Source organism: Pollachius pollachius (assembly GCF_949987615.1).
Source record: "Pollachius pollachius genome assembly, chromosome: 2".
NCBI classification, from domain to species: Eukaryota; Metazoa; Chordata; class Actinopteri; order Gadiformes; family Gadidae; genus Pollachius; species Pollachius pollachius.
In genome coordinates this window covers 9,929,328-9,943,098 of record NC_136935.1, presented here as the reverse complement: position 1 = coordinate 9,943,098, position 13,771 = coordinate 9,929,328, and the positions used below count along the sequence as shown (strand labels likewise).

General features: G+C 44.7%; 1 protein-coding gene across 2 annotated transcripts in view; it reads right to left on the bottom strand.

Moving 5' to 3' along the window:
• parga (poly (ADP-ribose) glycohydrolase a) overlaps positions 1–13,771 on the bottom strand; it is a 36,090-nt gene that overhangs the window by 21,259 nt on the left and 1,060 nt on the right. For both annotated transcript variants that reach the window (XM_079730530.1, XM_079730531.1), the window contains exons 3-8: positions 13,071–13,721; positions 11,107–11,239; positions 9,221–9,343; positions 8,673–8,753; positions 8,277–8,351; positions 3,616–3,708 (exon numbers count right to left, since the gene is read on the bottom strand). In XM_079730530.1, the coding sequence (XP_079586656.1) occupies positions 3,616–3,708; positions 8,277–8,351; positions 8,673–8,753; positions 9,221–9,343; positions 11,107–11,239; positions 13,071–13,721 (1,156 nt within the window). The remainder of the gene's footprint in view (positions 1–3,615; positions 3,709–8,276; positions 8,352–8,672; positions 8,754–9,220; positions 9,344–11,106; positions 11,240–13,070; positions 13,722–13,771) is intronic.

Genomic DNA, 13,771 nt, shown 5'->3' with positions numbered 1-13,771 from the left:
AAATCTTACTTCAATCTACGGTTATTGAAACGCCAACTTTTCCAACCGACGGGCATGGTCCAGCCGACAAATGATGGCCGTTAAAAATGTCCCTCCACACTTGATTCCTGCCCCCATCGTGGCTGCTGTTGCTACCCGGGCAATGCGTAGAACGTGGGTAATATCTGCTCTGTATAATGTGTCTACTAGGGGTGTAACGATACATCGATCTACATCGATATATCGATACATTGGCGAACGATCCAAATGCATCGATGCAACGCTCAAACATCGATGCATATCGCTGTATTATACGCTTTTATTTTGACAATCTCCTTGCGCGGGTGTTTGTGACACTATTTCCGGCCAAGCGCGCCAAGCCGTTCATGTGCGTTACTGGTTCACCTGTTAAACGAGGCAATCATGAGCGCGAAGAGCACATGTTTGAATGGGAGGGTGTCTAGTTTGGCTTCTAGCAGCAGCACGGCTAATCCTACTAACGGCCAAGATGATGCCGAGGCTATTGTATCCCCTCTCGGATACAAGTCAGCGGTGTGGAAATATTTCGGATTTCTGAAAAAAGACTGGTCAACGGACAAAACGCATGCTATATGCAAAAAGTGCCGATCCAACATTAAATATTCGGGAAATACAACTAACCTGTCCGGGCACCTCAAAAAGAAACACGGCATTGACCCCCATGAAGCACGCGGCAACGTCGTCGATGTGTTCGACGGCAGCTCAGCATTGCCAACAACACCAGCCCTGAGCAGTTTTTTCCCACAAAAACTGAACCACAACTCCAAAAGAGCAATGAGTATCACAGCTGCCATTTCACATTTCATTTGCAAAGACATGAGGCCGTACTGTGTTGTCGAGAACGCCGGCTTTCGTGAGCTACTTCATACTCTGCAGCCAAAATATACAATCCCATCCCGACAGTGTTTCAGTGAAACTTGCATACCGAAGCTATACAATCAAGCTAAAGACAACGTTAAACGTGAGTTGATGGAAGCAAAACGAGTCGCTCTGACTACAGATGGCTGGTCGTCCTGTACAACAGAAGCGTAAGTAACCGTGACCAGCCACCATATTGACGCTGACTGGCAGATGAAGAATTTTGTTCTTCAGACTCGTGTTTTGAACAACTCTCACACGGGTGCAAATCTTGCGGCAGTTTTGAGAGAGGCATGTGAAGAGTGGAATATTCGCGACAAAAATCCCGCACTTGTCACAGATAACGCCAGCAATATGACGGTAGCCGGAGCAGAGGCGAAAATGTCACCCCACATCAAGTGCTTCGGGCATACAATTAATTTGGCCACACAGAGGCCTAAAATGTGCGGGTGCAACTCGTCTTTTGGGCAGAGTGAGACGAATCGTCACGTTTTTTCACCGGAGCACGGTAGCAACGGCAGTTTTAAAAGAGAACCAAAAGTTGCTTGGAATCCCCATACACAAGCTTAAACAAGACGTGAGCACACGCTGGAATAGCTCATTTGATATGCTCAAGCGATTTTTGGAGCAGCAGGCTGCTGTGTGTACTTCACTTCTAGACAGGAAAATAAGGAAAGGTGTGAATGACATTCACACACTCAGTGAAAGTGACATCACTGCTGCAGAAGACATGGTAAAGCTCCTCGGACCAGTCAGAACCGCCACCACAATAATGTGTGAAGAGAAACAACCCACTTTGTCGGTCATCGCTCCACTCAGAGCAAAGTTGCTGGTGCATTACCTTATCACAGAAGAAGACTGCTTTACTAGGAGAGATGAAGGAAACTATGTCCAGGGAGCTATCACAGCGCTACCAGGATGTGCAGCAGGTCCTCCACATGGCATCTGCTTTGGATGCAAGATTCAAGACTGCCCTTTCTAAGTGAGGAGGAGAAAGAAGCGGCCTTCCAGATTATCACATATGAGGCTTCAGAGCTGTGGGACCAGAAAGTAAGATAATATTGTTTGTTATGCTTTGATGATGCACTTAAAAATATAAATATATTTAAAATATATTCATAAATCTTGCCTTTTCTTATTGTTAAAATGCTTTTCATTTAATTGTGTGTGTGATCATGATCATCTACAGGATGACACTTTGACAAATGTTGAGGAGAACATACCTCCTCCCTCATCTGCTGACCAAACTGATGATGAGCCTGACTTGGAGCCAACCCCTGAGACATCCCAGGCTCAAGAACAAGGTGTGTGTGTGTTTTTCCTGCATGTGGAAAGTGTTATTGACTTAGTGTATAAATGAGTTTATAGGGTTAAGTGTTTGAAGTGCAATAAAAATAGATTTCTTCTGAATTAATTTAGTCTTTTGTTCTGTGTCATTTTAGAATATTTTCCAGCTCCCAAAAAGTCGAAGGCATTTCAGGACCTCTTTGGCGATACGTTCGGCACTGCTGACCCAAGGCAAAAGACCTCCAGAGACCTAGTCCATGCAGAAGTTGCCAAGTACAAAGACACTGACCCTTTGCCCATGGAAGGTAATGTGTTGGAGTGGTGGAAAACACATCAGACTAAGTTTCCCCTCCTGGCAAACCTTGCCAAAACCTACCTGTGCATTCCTGGTACTAGTGTACCTTCAGAACATGTTTTCAGCACTGCTGGAGACATTGTCAGCTCTGAACGCAGTGTTTTGTCCGCAGAGCATGTTGACCAGTTGGTTTTTTAAAGAAAAACCTCCCAAAGGACACTGGAGGAAACATTTGATTATTATATTATTGATTGTTTTGGTGAAATGGTTACTAATACATTTGTTCTGAAAGAAATACATTTGTTCTGAAAGCTATTACAGGCTCTTAAGTTAAGCTCTTAAATGTATGGTTTTTGTTTAACATCTTGAAGAGCAAAGCAATAAAATGTTTAAATTATAATTACGTTTTTTTTGTGAGTTGATGTGAATGTAACAGGTTGTGTTAAATGGGCATATGATATCGTCTCCTATCGATCGCAGGCCACTGAATCGATATCGTATCGCGGCAGACTTTTGATATCGGCAAATATCGTATCGTTGTCCAATGAATCGATTTAATATCGTATCGTGATGAAACCAGAGATTTACACCCCTAGTGTCTACATTACATCTCCTTTGGTCTACTACACTAGTAGCCCACATTTTCCAGAAAAAAATGTTCATACCATAATGACGTATTGTTGAGGGACATACGGCGTCTGGCCTGCAGGAGGGAGTATGGGCAGGTTGGGAGCACACCGGATCGGCTGGGTGGATTGGTCTGATTGCGGACACCTGCTCGCAATCAGACCAATCAGGGAGGGTGTATTGACCTGCCTGCTTTATCTTGTAGTGGGAAGGGATCGGGAGCAGACACAAGGACTGTAGCACATGAACTACGTTGTGAGAGTCTCTGTAAACGCTCCCTGTGACCGCAGTGGCAGGTTTATAATTTCTGGACTGTCGTAACTCATGCAAATAAAAGACTTGTGTGTGCTTCCAAGCAACCCCGGTGTCCATTCGCTCATTGAACTTGATACACATGTATTCATATTTTCATTCAAAACTCTAAATATGACCGCTGTGGCGGTTGGCCATTCAAGTAGTTCTAGAGAAGGCTGTGATGATGGTGCGTCATTGGAATCTGAAGCCAGTCGTTAGTGGATAACACTACATACCGATGTGCATATTTTTGGGGCGCTGAGGGCCAGCTTCACCATGCCAGGCAGGAGGACTTCAAACAGCTCCTTGGCCTCGTAGCAGTCCAGAACCTGGAGGAGGAGAAGCCCAGAGGGACAGACGGACGGACATGAGTATTGTGTTGACCAGGACTGAGATTGTGTTTGGTCAGCATGAAGGTTTTTGCAACAACAAGTACTGAATACCAATAGTAAATGGCAAAGCAAGACCACAGTGAAAAACAGACTATAAATACTATTTCCAATATTGTATCTCTGGCTGTGTTCATGTGATGGGCGCGCCCAGATGAAACTGAGGTTATGTTGCAAGTTGACAAAGTAAGGTCCTCGGTCATTCTTTGGTCTGTCAAACAGACAAAAACAACCTAGGAGCACGCAAGAAGCAAGAAATATGTTTTTCTGCTTTCCAGCCACACTGCTGTCACACCAAACCCATGTGCAACGAAGATATCTCTAAGGGATTCCTCGGGAGAAGGTGATGTTAATTATCTCCTCCTCCTAAATGCTAACAAGAATTGTTTGTAAATTAGTGAACCTGCACCTATAAAACAATTGACATTTCAGACAAGATAAGAAGGGGGGGGGGGAGGGGCATATATAGAAGGTACTGAAACAGCCGTTTAACAAAACAAGCCAGCTTAATGTGGCTTCATCTTCAACAGTGCAGGCGGTAGAGTGGTATCAGGATTGTCTGTGAATGGACACAGTGCTTGTGCGTGCGTGCGCGGGCCCATTTCCTTCACTCCCATCAAAGCGGGAATGGGTGCTCTTCATAACTTTAATCACACCCCAGTACCCGGGAAGACACTCAGCCCTGCAGACACCCGAGAGGCCAGCTGCACCTCCCAGGTGTTTACCGGGAACTAAACGCCCCATAACCATATGTCTGGCGTGGAGGGATCTCTGACGGCGTAGAGCTTTATGAACCTCACCGCCGAGTGGCTCCTAAATGGGGTAGCACCCCCTCCGTCCTTCTCTTGTGCTTTATGACTAAAATAAATAGATATACGTCATGGTACATTGTGTGCCGTTAAATATAAATTCACGACAAAATAAAATAAAAACAGCGGCAGAGCCGGTGACGACGCACCAAATGTGCTCCCCTACCCTCCTCCTCCCCAACTGCCATTAATCTCGGGAGCTAAAATGTGCTGGGCTCGCATCATCCGTAGACACAGCTGAAGCCCCTGCCTCAGCAACCCAGCAACCCCCCCCCCTTTAAAATAACTGTCCAGTAATTCTATCATACAACCAGATTTACTGCGCAATCAGTTATGAGTGTATTGGCTAGGGGTGTCAGAGTCATCTATCACCAGCCTGCTTCCATTAAGGTTAGGGAGGAGGGTTGGGTAGCCGGTCTGATTAAATGGACCTTCTTCGAACAAATGCAGATGACCAATTGGAAGGGGGGGGGGAGAAAGAGAGAGCGAGAGTCAGAGAGTGGGAGAGAGGGAGGGAGGTGGGAGGGGGGGGGGGGGGGGGAATGCGTGATTTCTAAACCAGGAAATGGAGTCTCCAATTTGGCCGTGGGCATTTCACATGGCTGCAGAGCATGTCCGCCTAAACACTGTCAGGATTAATGGGTGCACTGACATCATAAAGCGCTCCTCTGGGGCGGGATGGATGGCAGGGGGGGCTAGGTCACAAGGAGGCTAGCCACGGAGAGCCATGCCCTGTATTCTACATTCATACACTAAGTTAGGTGTGTTTACACACATCTACCGGAGTTTATTGATAAAAGAACGGAGAGATGGACAGGCGAATGTGGTCTACTAGCGTTAGATTGCAATGCAATGTAACCTCTGCTTCATTCATAATATTACCATGTAGCAGTGTCAACATGAGACGAATTGAGAAATCATTGACACATACATTTATACGGGAAATTGATAACTCAAAAGTAATTGATAATTGTAAACATGTGATAAAGTAAATCAAGCAGGGTGAAATGCAGGGATAGGCCCGTGTTAGGAAGTCAACCATGTCCATGGGTGCCTTTCATATGCAATTACTGGTACATGTCTGCATCCTCTATTTCAAATTAAGCTATATCTTACACCTAACTGGCTCACAACGTTGAGTCAGGGCATTGGTTACCAAATAAACATTGTGACACTTTCACTTGGGAGGGTATGGCAAGACAATTTACTGTCCTTTCCTAATAGCATATAAAAATACAATTAGAACATGACCGTAAATTATCTTCAGTACGGTTATGCAGATCCAATACCTTCCTAAGATGCTGTGCAACAGACTCCAGGAACGGAGGAAGACACACTTGAAAGGTCAGTGTAAACAATGCAACAACGCAAACATACAGCATAAAACTCAGCAATCTCCTTCTGAATGTCATAACCTCATCAGGTGACCCTGTGTGGGGTCGTGACCCCAAGGTCGCGACACAACATTGGGGCATCACATCGACATGAAAACAGTGAACATTTCACCAGCACACTCTTTGTCACACACTTATCAGGAAAACACACACACCATCGCTGTATAAGTGTATCACTTCCAGCGCTTGAACCTTTTTCCCTGTATAAACCTGGACGTACCCCAGCTCCAGTCATCCGCAGCTAAAAGCATCAGCAGGATCTGACTGGTTGGCTATTTGCTGATGCAACAGAGCAGATGTGAAGGGTGGTTTCCCCTTCCATAGCATTCAATGGAACTTTTAATTAAATTAGACTGAGCTGTAAAACGGCCACGGCAGTTATTGATCTGATGCACTGTTACTGATGCCCTTCTCTAAGAAGCTGATTAAGAGGGAGGAAGAAACAGCCAGTTTGCGCAGAGGGTGGCCGAATGTGGGCTGAGTCATTACTAAATTGGTGAAATCCGTATTTACAACGACAAAAAAGTTATTTACAACAACAAGTTTAGCTTCTGACTGAAAGTGAAATGTATTTGTTCAAGGGTTTCTGCCTCTTTGCCTGTTCAGAGGGTTGGCCAGTAAATGGACGATCCTCTATATACAGCCTCTATTCAGGGAAAAGGCCACTCTAGAGAGAATCTATGGCACCAAGCCTTGCTTTGGGAAACCCCTCCCTCATTCTTACATTCTATCTATTCCCACTGTTAGCCAACGGCTACACCCAGTGTTTCCCCTCAATGCATCCAGCAGTGGGGCAGCGACGCTGATCGATTAATTGCACTACTCCAATCAGCTATGCAGAGTAAAAGAAAAAAAGATAAATGATCTTGCTTTTTGTTTAATTGAAAAACATATATCATTACCCCCCCTAAATTGTAAGATTTTCTTATTGCCGTTGGAACAACACAGTGAAAAAATACTGGCAGCAAAATGGTATTCTGCAACAGAAGACCAGAATACACAAAACTATATTATACTATAAGCTCATGAATGGCTTTAGAATAAATCTAGGAAGCATAAAGAGAAAAAGTAACACAAGTGAATTAATAATAGAAAGCAGTCTATATATTTGACTGTGTAGAACAGAAAGAACAGTATTATGAAACCCAGGCCAAGGCACAGCTACAAATTGAAGATTGAAAACTAAATTTGTGCTAAGAATGATGCCAGGCAACGTGGCTTACACTCCATAGCTGCTCCTTAACGTTTTGCATGTTGGTCCACCATAAGCATAACCATTGATAAAAGCATCTGCCAAATAACTTATTTGCATGAATTTGTAAAATAAATCTTAAAATGTTGAAGAAAAATGACAATGAATAAAGTTGGAAAATACTAATTGCAGCCAAGAATCAGTCCTGGCGGGGCACAATTCAATGTTTCTCAGTAGTCTAAATTCAAAAAAGTGTGTGTGTGTGTGTGTGTGTGTGTGTGTGTGTGTGTGTGTGTGTGTGTGTGTGTGTGTGTGTGTGTGTGTGTGTGTGTGTGTGTGTGTGTGTGTGTGTGAGAGACAGGGAAGCTGTCTACCACACACTGCTAGGGATGATAGGGATTCCCTTGGTTCACCTGAAACAGCTGCTGCTGCTATGCTCTTTCCCCATCCCTCCTAACTGGAAGGTGTGCACACACATACACACCGGCAACATGTGTATTTTTGCTCAAACACACACACAAACACAGGTGCACATAGGCACATGCAGACACTACACCTGTGCACACACATACACGCACCCACACTCCGTTTGTCCCAGCTAGCAGGCGGGGAGGATTCACGTGGGTGGGCCGACAAACATCTGATTTGCTTGGAGATAACAAGGCTGTGAGCAGCAGAGCTCCTCGTTAGACCAGACCAGTGAGGCTGTTCAACTGACCGCTTAAAAGGGAAGAACACCAGGCTCAGGGTGCAAGATAATACCATTGATTTATGAGTCTTTCAACAGGTAAGTCACGTACAAACGTGGTACGCTGGTACATCAAGACAGCCGTCAATTTAACAGCGAAGGGGAGGATTAAGTGATATGATGTAGCCGGCAGATACGATATATTCTGGTTTAATAGAATGTGGAACAATAAATATTCACACATCTACGACACCATTAATCATCAATGAGACCCCAGCACCAGCCAACGGTTGCCCCCACCACAACCTCTTCTCCCAAATACCTCCACCCTGGTGCTTCAAAGATCTTAAGCTCTGTCTGGGATTTTGCACTGTTTCTTTCATCTTTTCGGAATAGAGTCTTATCTTTTGGCATACAAATCTTACCTCTGTACATAGAAGGTTTAGGGCCGTGAAGTCCCACTTCTTGGCGTGGGCTATGTTGTACCTCAGTATCGCATCCTGTATGCAAGAAATACACTTTGGTTTTTACAAAGGTTTTTTCGATTTAAAACACAGCAAATGATTGATGATGGGGACCTTATATAAGGTGTGCATTTACCCATCATCTGGTAAATACAGCAATTGTTTTAAACCAACTCCTAATTGAATATGGGTGAATTTAACTCTGCCATCCTGTGGTTGTTTATGGAATTGGGTTTGGATCCAACAACTGCACACTTGAATGTATACATACAGGCTTTTGGCTGAAAAGTAAACCTAAGACATTCTTTAAGCTCTGCATCAGAACCTCATGAGAGTGACCATCTCTGTGCTCCTTACCTTGAGGTCCAAGGAACTCCTGAACTCGCCCGTTAGGGCAGTCTGGATCAGCACCCATCGGCTCTGTACACCGCCTCCAACCTACACAACACACCACACCACATACACACCTTACTGAGAAACATGTCTGCTGACCAGCTTTGCGTACTGTCTCAAGTTAGGGTTGCCGTCTTCTGGTAAAAGGAGGGTTACTGGTTAGATTTGGTAATCGGTTCATAGTATTTAATATTTTTTCATTAACAAACGTGTCTTAAAAAAAAGCGTCTTACCGCCATTGTTGTGGATTAGGGAATTTTGCTCAAGGATGACCTAGTGTCTGTCTGTGTCTGTGCGTGCATGAATGGGTGAATGTGAGGGCCTTAATTGCAAAGAACTTGTGTCCTTGTGTGTATTGAGGTTAGAAAAACCACAATATAAAAGAACCACTTTATCACATCCTCTTCTAAGGACCTCTACATGCATTGGACCCCCTTGAAACCAAGATAGCCGTCCCAAGGGGTTATCCTTCAGTGCATTTGAAGTGTCGTGGGCCTCGTGTCTGCCGGTACCTCCGTCTCCACGGGGAAGAGGTTCTTCTCGGAGCAGGGCATCTTGACGGACATGTCGTCCCATGCGTCCTTGAACTTAGACGGGTAGTGCTGGGGGACCTCTCCCTCTCTCAGGAGGTCTGTCTGGAACATCCAGAACAAAAGAAGGGTGCAGTGAGGGTACAGGTCGGGTTTACTCAAGAAGAAATAGAGCAGACAAACTTCTTGGTTTTGATTGTATTGAGTGATTTCAAGAGTCACTTTATGGATGAAATAGAGCATGGGTCAGCAACCTTTTCAACATGTAGTGCCAGTTTGACATTTTTTCGTTAATGAGTGTGCCTTAAGCAACAATATATTAAATATTAAGATGAATTATGACACAGCGACCAAAAACATTTCCAGAGGACCTGGAATTGTATTATTTCCTTATAGTCCACAATCATGCATCAACATTTGAAAATTTTTTGTTGTTATATTTGCAACATGGGCTTAAAAATTATAATTACATATGTCCCATCTTGATACACCACTTTCAGAAACTCATTCAAAAACATATTTGCACTGTGAGAAATGTAAAAAACGAGAATATATGAGAATGTTGGAACCATCCACATCAATATCTTTAAGACATGTACAGCTTTGCAAAACCATGTGAAAGCGACGCATACAGGCCACTTGCTACAATATTTTAAAAATTTTCTTCTCAATTACTCACAACATTGCACTGGGAGGAAATGCCCGAAACAGAATAAAGTGCAAAAAAAAAAAATCGGTAGTATTGATTTTGCTGCCGCATTGTGCGGTGAATTTTTCTAATAGTAAAATAAAAAAAATACGATTTTTTTATTTTTTTCAAGTGTGCCAAATGATTATACTGCCACGTGCCAGTGGTGGCACACGTGCCTAGGGTTGTCGACCCCAGAAATAGAGTATAGTTTACTCATGCTCTACTACTCATACCATACTATTTAAGAATGACAACTTGAATAAATACAAATTAGAGATTTGATCCAACTAGATCTTTTATTTTTTAGCCCTGGAGGGTGTATCACAATGTTACAATTTGACGTGATAGAGTGTTATGCATATTACTGCATCTATAGACATGATTATGACCATCATAGCAACAACATCATCTGATGGCAGAAAAAAACTAAAAATTCATGCCAGCTGCTTCACTTTTTTTATGCGTTTGTGTGTGTATATGTGTGTGCATGTGTGTTTCTGTGTATGTGTATGCGTTTCTGTGCATGTGCGTGTGTGTTGGTATTCCTTAGGGACTGATTGAGGAGGATACGGCAGTGTGATGGGAGCTTTACTGACAAGAGGCCCTCAGGGGGTTGCGTGCTGACTTCACACTGCCTGACTCAATTCTCCCTATTCACAACAACTCTCTCCTCATACATTGAATGACAGACACGATCCACCATGGCGGTAATAACCTCTTTTATGCATAGCTTAGCTCAAGTGCCCCTGCTGCCTAATTTGTTGTTCTGTCTAGCTCAACTTGTCGAGCATGGCGTTAAAAACTGGCAGGGTGCTAAGAATGGATGCACTCACTATAGTTGAATATCCACCAAATGGCCAATATATCATTCCTTTACAAACAACAACAGGTGCATCAGGTACAACCATCTGCAGCTTCTATTAATGATATTAATTCATTATTTCCTTATACTTGTAGTAGTGTGTGTGTGTGTGTGTGTGTGTGTGTGTGTGTGTGTGTGTGTGTGTGTGTGTGTGTGTGTGTGTGTGTGTGTGTGTGTGAACATCAACATGGTTTTGTAAGCCCGCACGTGTGACCTGTTGTTGTGCGCTTGTATTTCACAAACTAACAGCTTTGCATGTCTGACTGACAAACAACCGTGAGACAAACGGCAACCAAACACAAAAGGTGAGCTCACCCTGACTGTGACTGTGTGGCTGGGCGTGGGCTTCAGGTGGGACAGAGGAGGAGCACACTGGGGCATTCGGTTCAGCTCTTCGATGGGGGTCCCCAGCCACCGCTTGTCCATTTTGTCCTGTGAGAACGCAAAGCTGAAAACGGGACAGAGGGAGCAGGAGGAAGGGGTCAGCGCACAAGGGCTGACATTCGATGGAGAGCAGCCCCAGCCCTGTCCGGTAATCCAGCCATGCAGACTCTTATTTCAGTATGGAGTCCAATCTAACCCAATGGAGGTAGTGTTCAACTGTAGGAAGGGGCCGTTTTGGTGAGAAACTGTTGCAAAACAAGTTGCAAAGTACAAGAAAATGTGTGTATGCGTCATAGACGGAATCCAACATGGCCAACAAATTCTTTGCTGTACGTTTTTGCTGTAACGATTGTAAGAAAACAGCATATTCTGCATTATCCCGATGAGATTTAAGTAGAATATAGGTATCTGAATATTCATCGATTTTTTTACTTTGCAACTCGGCCCTGTTTCTTTCCAAAAAGGCTATTTTTTACGTGTTAGAACCATGCTGTATGAAGTGAAATAGGACTCTAATCTGAGATAAGCATCTAAGTTTAGAGTCCTATTTAACTTAACTTAACTATTTAAAGGGGACATGTTATGAAAAAAACTTTGGGGGTTTAGGGTGTTGTTTTGGGTCTTTGGTGCTCCAACACGCATACGAACTTTGAAAAAAGTCTGTACATGATTTTTTAAGTGAGATATGCAATTCTGAAAGTACCCCGCCTACAGTTACCAAACGAGCGAGTCAGTTTCGGCGCCCCCTCCTACGTAGGAAGGGGGCACAGTTGAATATTACCTCCCACTTCCCCACTCCCCTCCAATCAGAGCAAAGCTACGATTTTGTGGACCAGCGGACAAGCAGCTCCGGCGTGGGGAACTCGGCGGCAGCTCAGGTCCGGGAATACAATCCCTTTCTCCTCCATGTCTCCTCCTCCGGAGCTGCTCCGGCGGGGGGAGGCAGTCCGGCAGAGAAAGGGATTGTACTCCCAGAGCTGAGCTGCTGAGCTGCCGGACTGCCGCCGAGCTACCTCCGCCAGACTTTTCAGCTCCCGCAGGACACCCGCTGGAGCAGCTGGAAAGCTTCGGCGGCAGTTCAGCTCCCGGAGTAGGCTACCCTGCCAGAGCTGCCGGACTGCCGGAGCCGCCGAAGGCGGCTGAACGGCTTCGACGGCGGCAGTCCGGCAGCTCCGGTGGTGCCGCCGAAGTTTTGGGGGCAGTCCGGCAGCTCCGGTGCAGGGAGCTCGGCGGCAGTCCGGCAGCTCAGCTCCCGTAGTACAATCCCTTTCTCCTCCGTGTCGCAGTTCATGGTCTTCAAAGAGTCAAGGCCAAAGTTCCTTTCCCCCAATTCTTCTCAACCATGGCCGAGATATCCCCCACTACGAGACGTCAGACGCAGTCTTAATGATTCATAATATCATCCGAGGCGCACATAGCTTTTGGCCGTGATATTAGATATAATATTATATAAATACCCATACATAATATTATTATCATTATTATTATATTATATAGAAAAAGAGCTCCAGGAGTCCGCAAACAGCAATAATCCCTTCTCCTCCATGCTGTGGCTCTGCCTGACAGCTCATTGGTCAATGGACAGCAGCTCATTTGCATTAAAGCTACAGACACCAGAAACAGCGCATTCTGAAGGGACTGAAACATAGGGGAATAGCGGCTTTTTTTCCAAATAGCTATATCCAGCAAACAGCTTCAAAAACATGTTTTCTGGAACTCAAATACTATGTTTACTTGTTATGAAAACGCCATAATATGTCTCCTTTAACTAGAGTTCACGATGAGGCTAGGGAAATCCAAGCATTAAAGAACAACTGATGCGACTACTCCGAATCCATCATCGAAAAATATACACAGGTAAATAAACTAAACATGCTGTTAGGCAAAATGGTTACCCTTTTAAAGTTGTTCCTGTGTGCCGTCCAGTAGAGTCATGTTTCGTATGAGAAGAGCCAACGCGTGCAGTTTTTACAGCATCCTTGGATGCAACCGTGGCAACCACCTGGGCTGTGTTCTGAGGAAGATATCCGGAATCTACACTCTTGACAGGTGGCCCGGATTCCAGTTCTGAAATCCCTGAATGGTCTGTGTTTACTGCTAGATCAAGAAACTTGGGTTCCCTGTCCGGAGTGGCGCTGTCTGCAGGGAGATGTTTAGGGCTTTCAGGGCTCAGCATCACCACATCATCATCACGTGCATCCAGAACATTTTTAGGGCTACAACTGAGATGGAGGATGGGCCTTTGATTTGAAGCAGAGGCTGAATCAACCGGGTGGGGTCCTGGCGAGTTCGGCCTCTTGCTTGATTTCTGTCCATTGTGATATTGCATCTCAGCTGTTCCTTCTTTAGCCAGGGTGACGCCGGGATCATCTCGTCCACTCGTGGCCCCAAAGTCCATGACATGCTGAGAAGACATGTCCCCTTGGGAATTCTCCATTGATTCTACCAGTTCAGGCATGGTTGGATTATCAGGAAGCTCGCTTTTATCTTTGTGTTGCGTTACTGTTATATCCTTGTCCACTTCTGAACCAACAGCAACGAGGTCACTATAATGAACAGATCAAAGTAGGGTTCATTCACTGGAAAGCCAAAATAT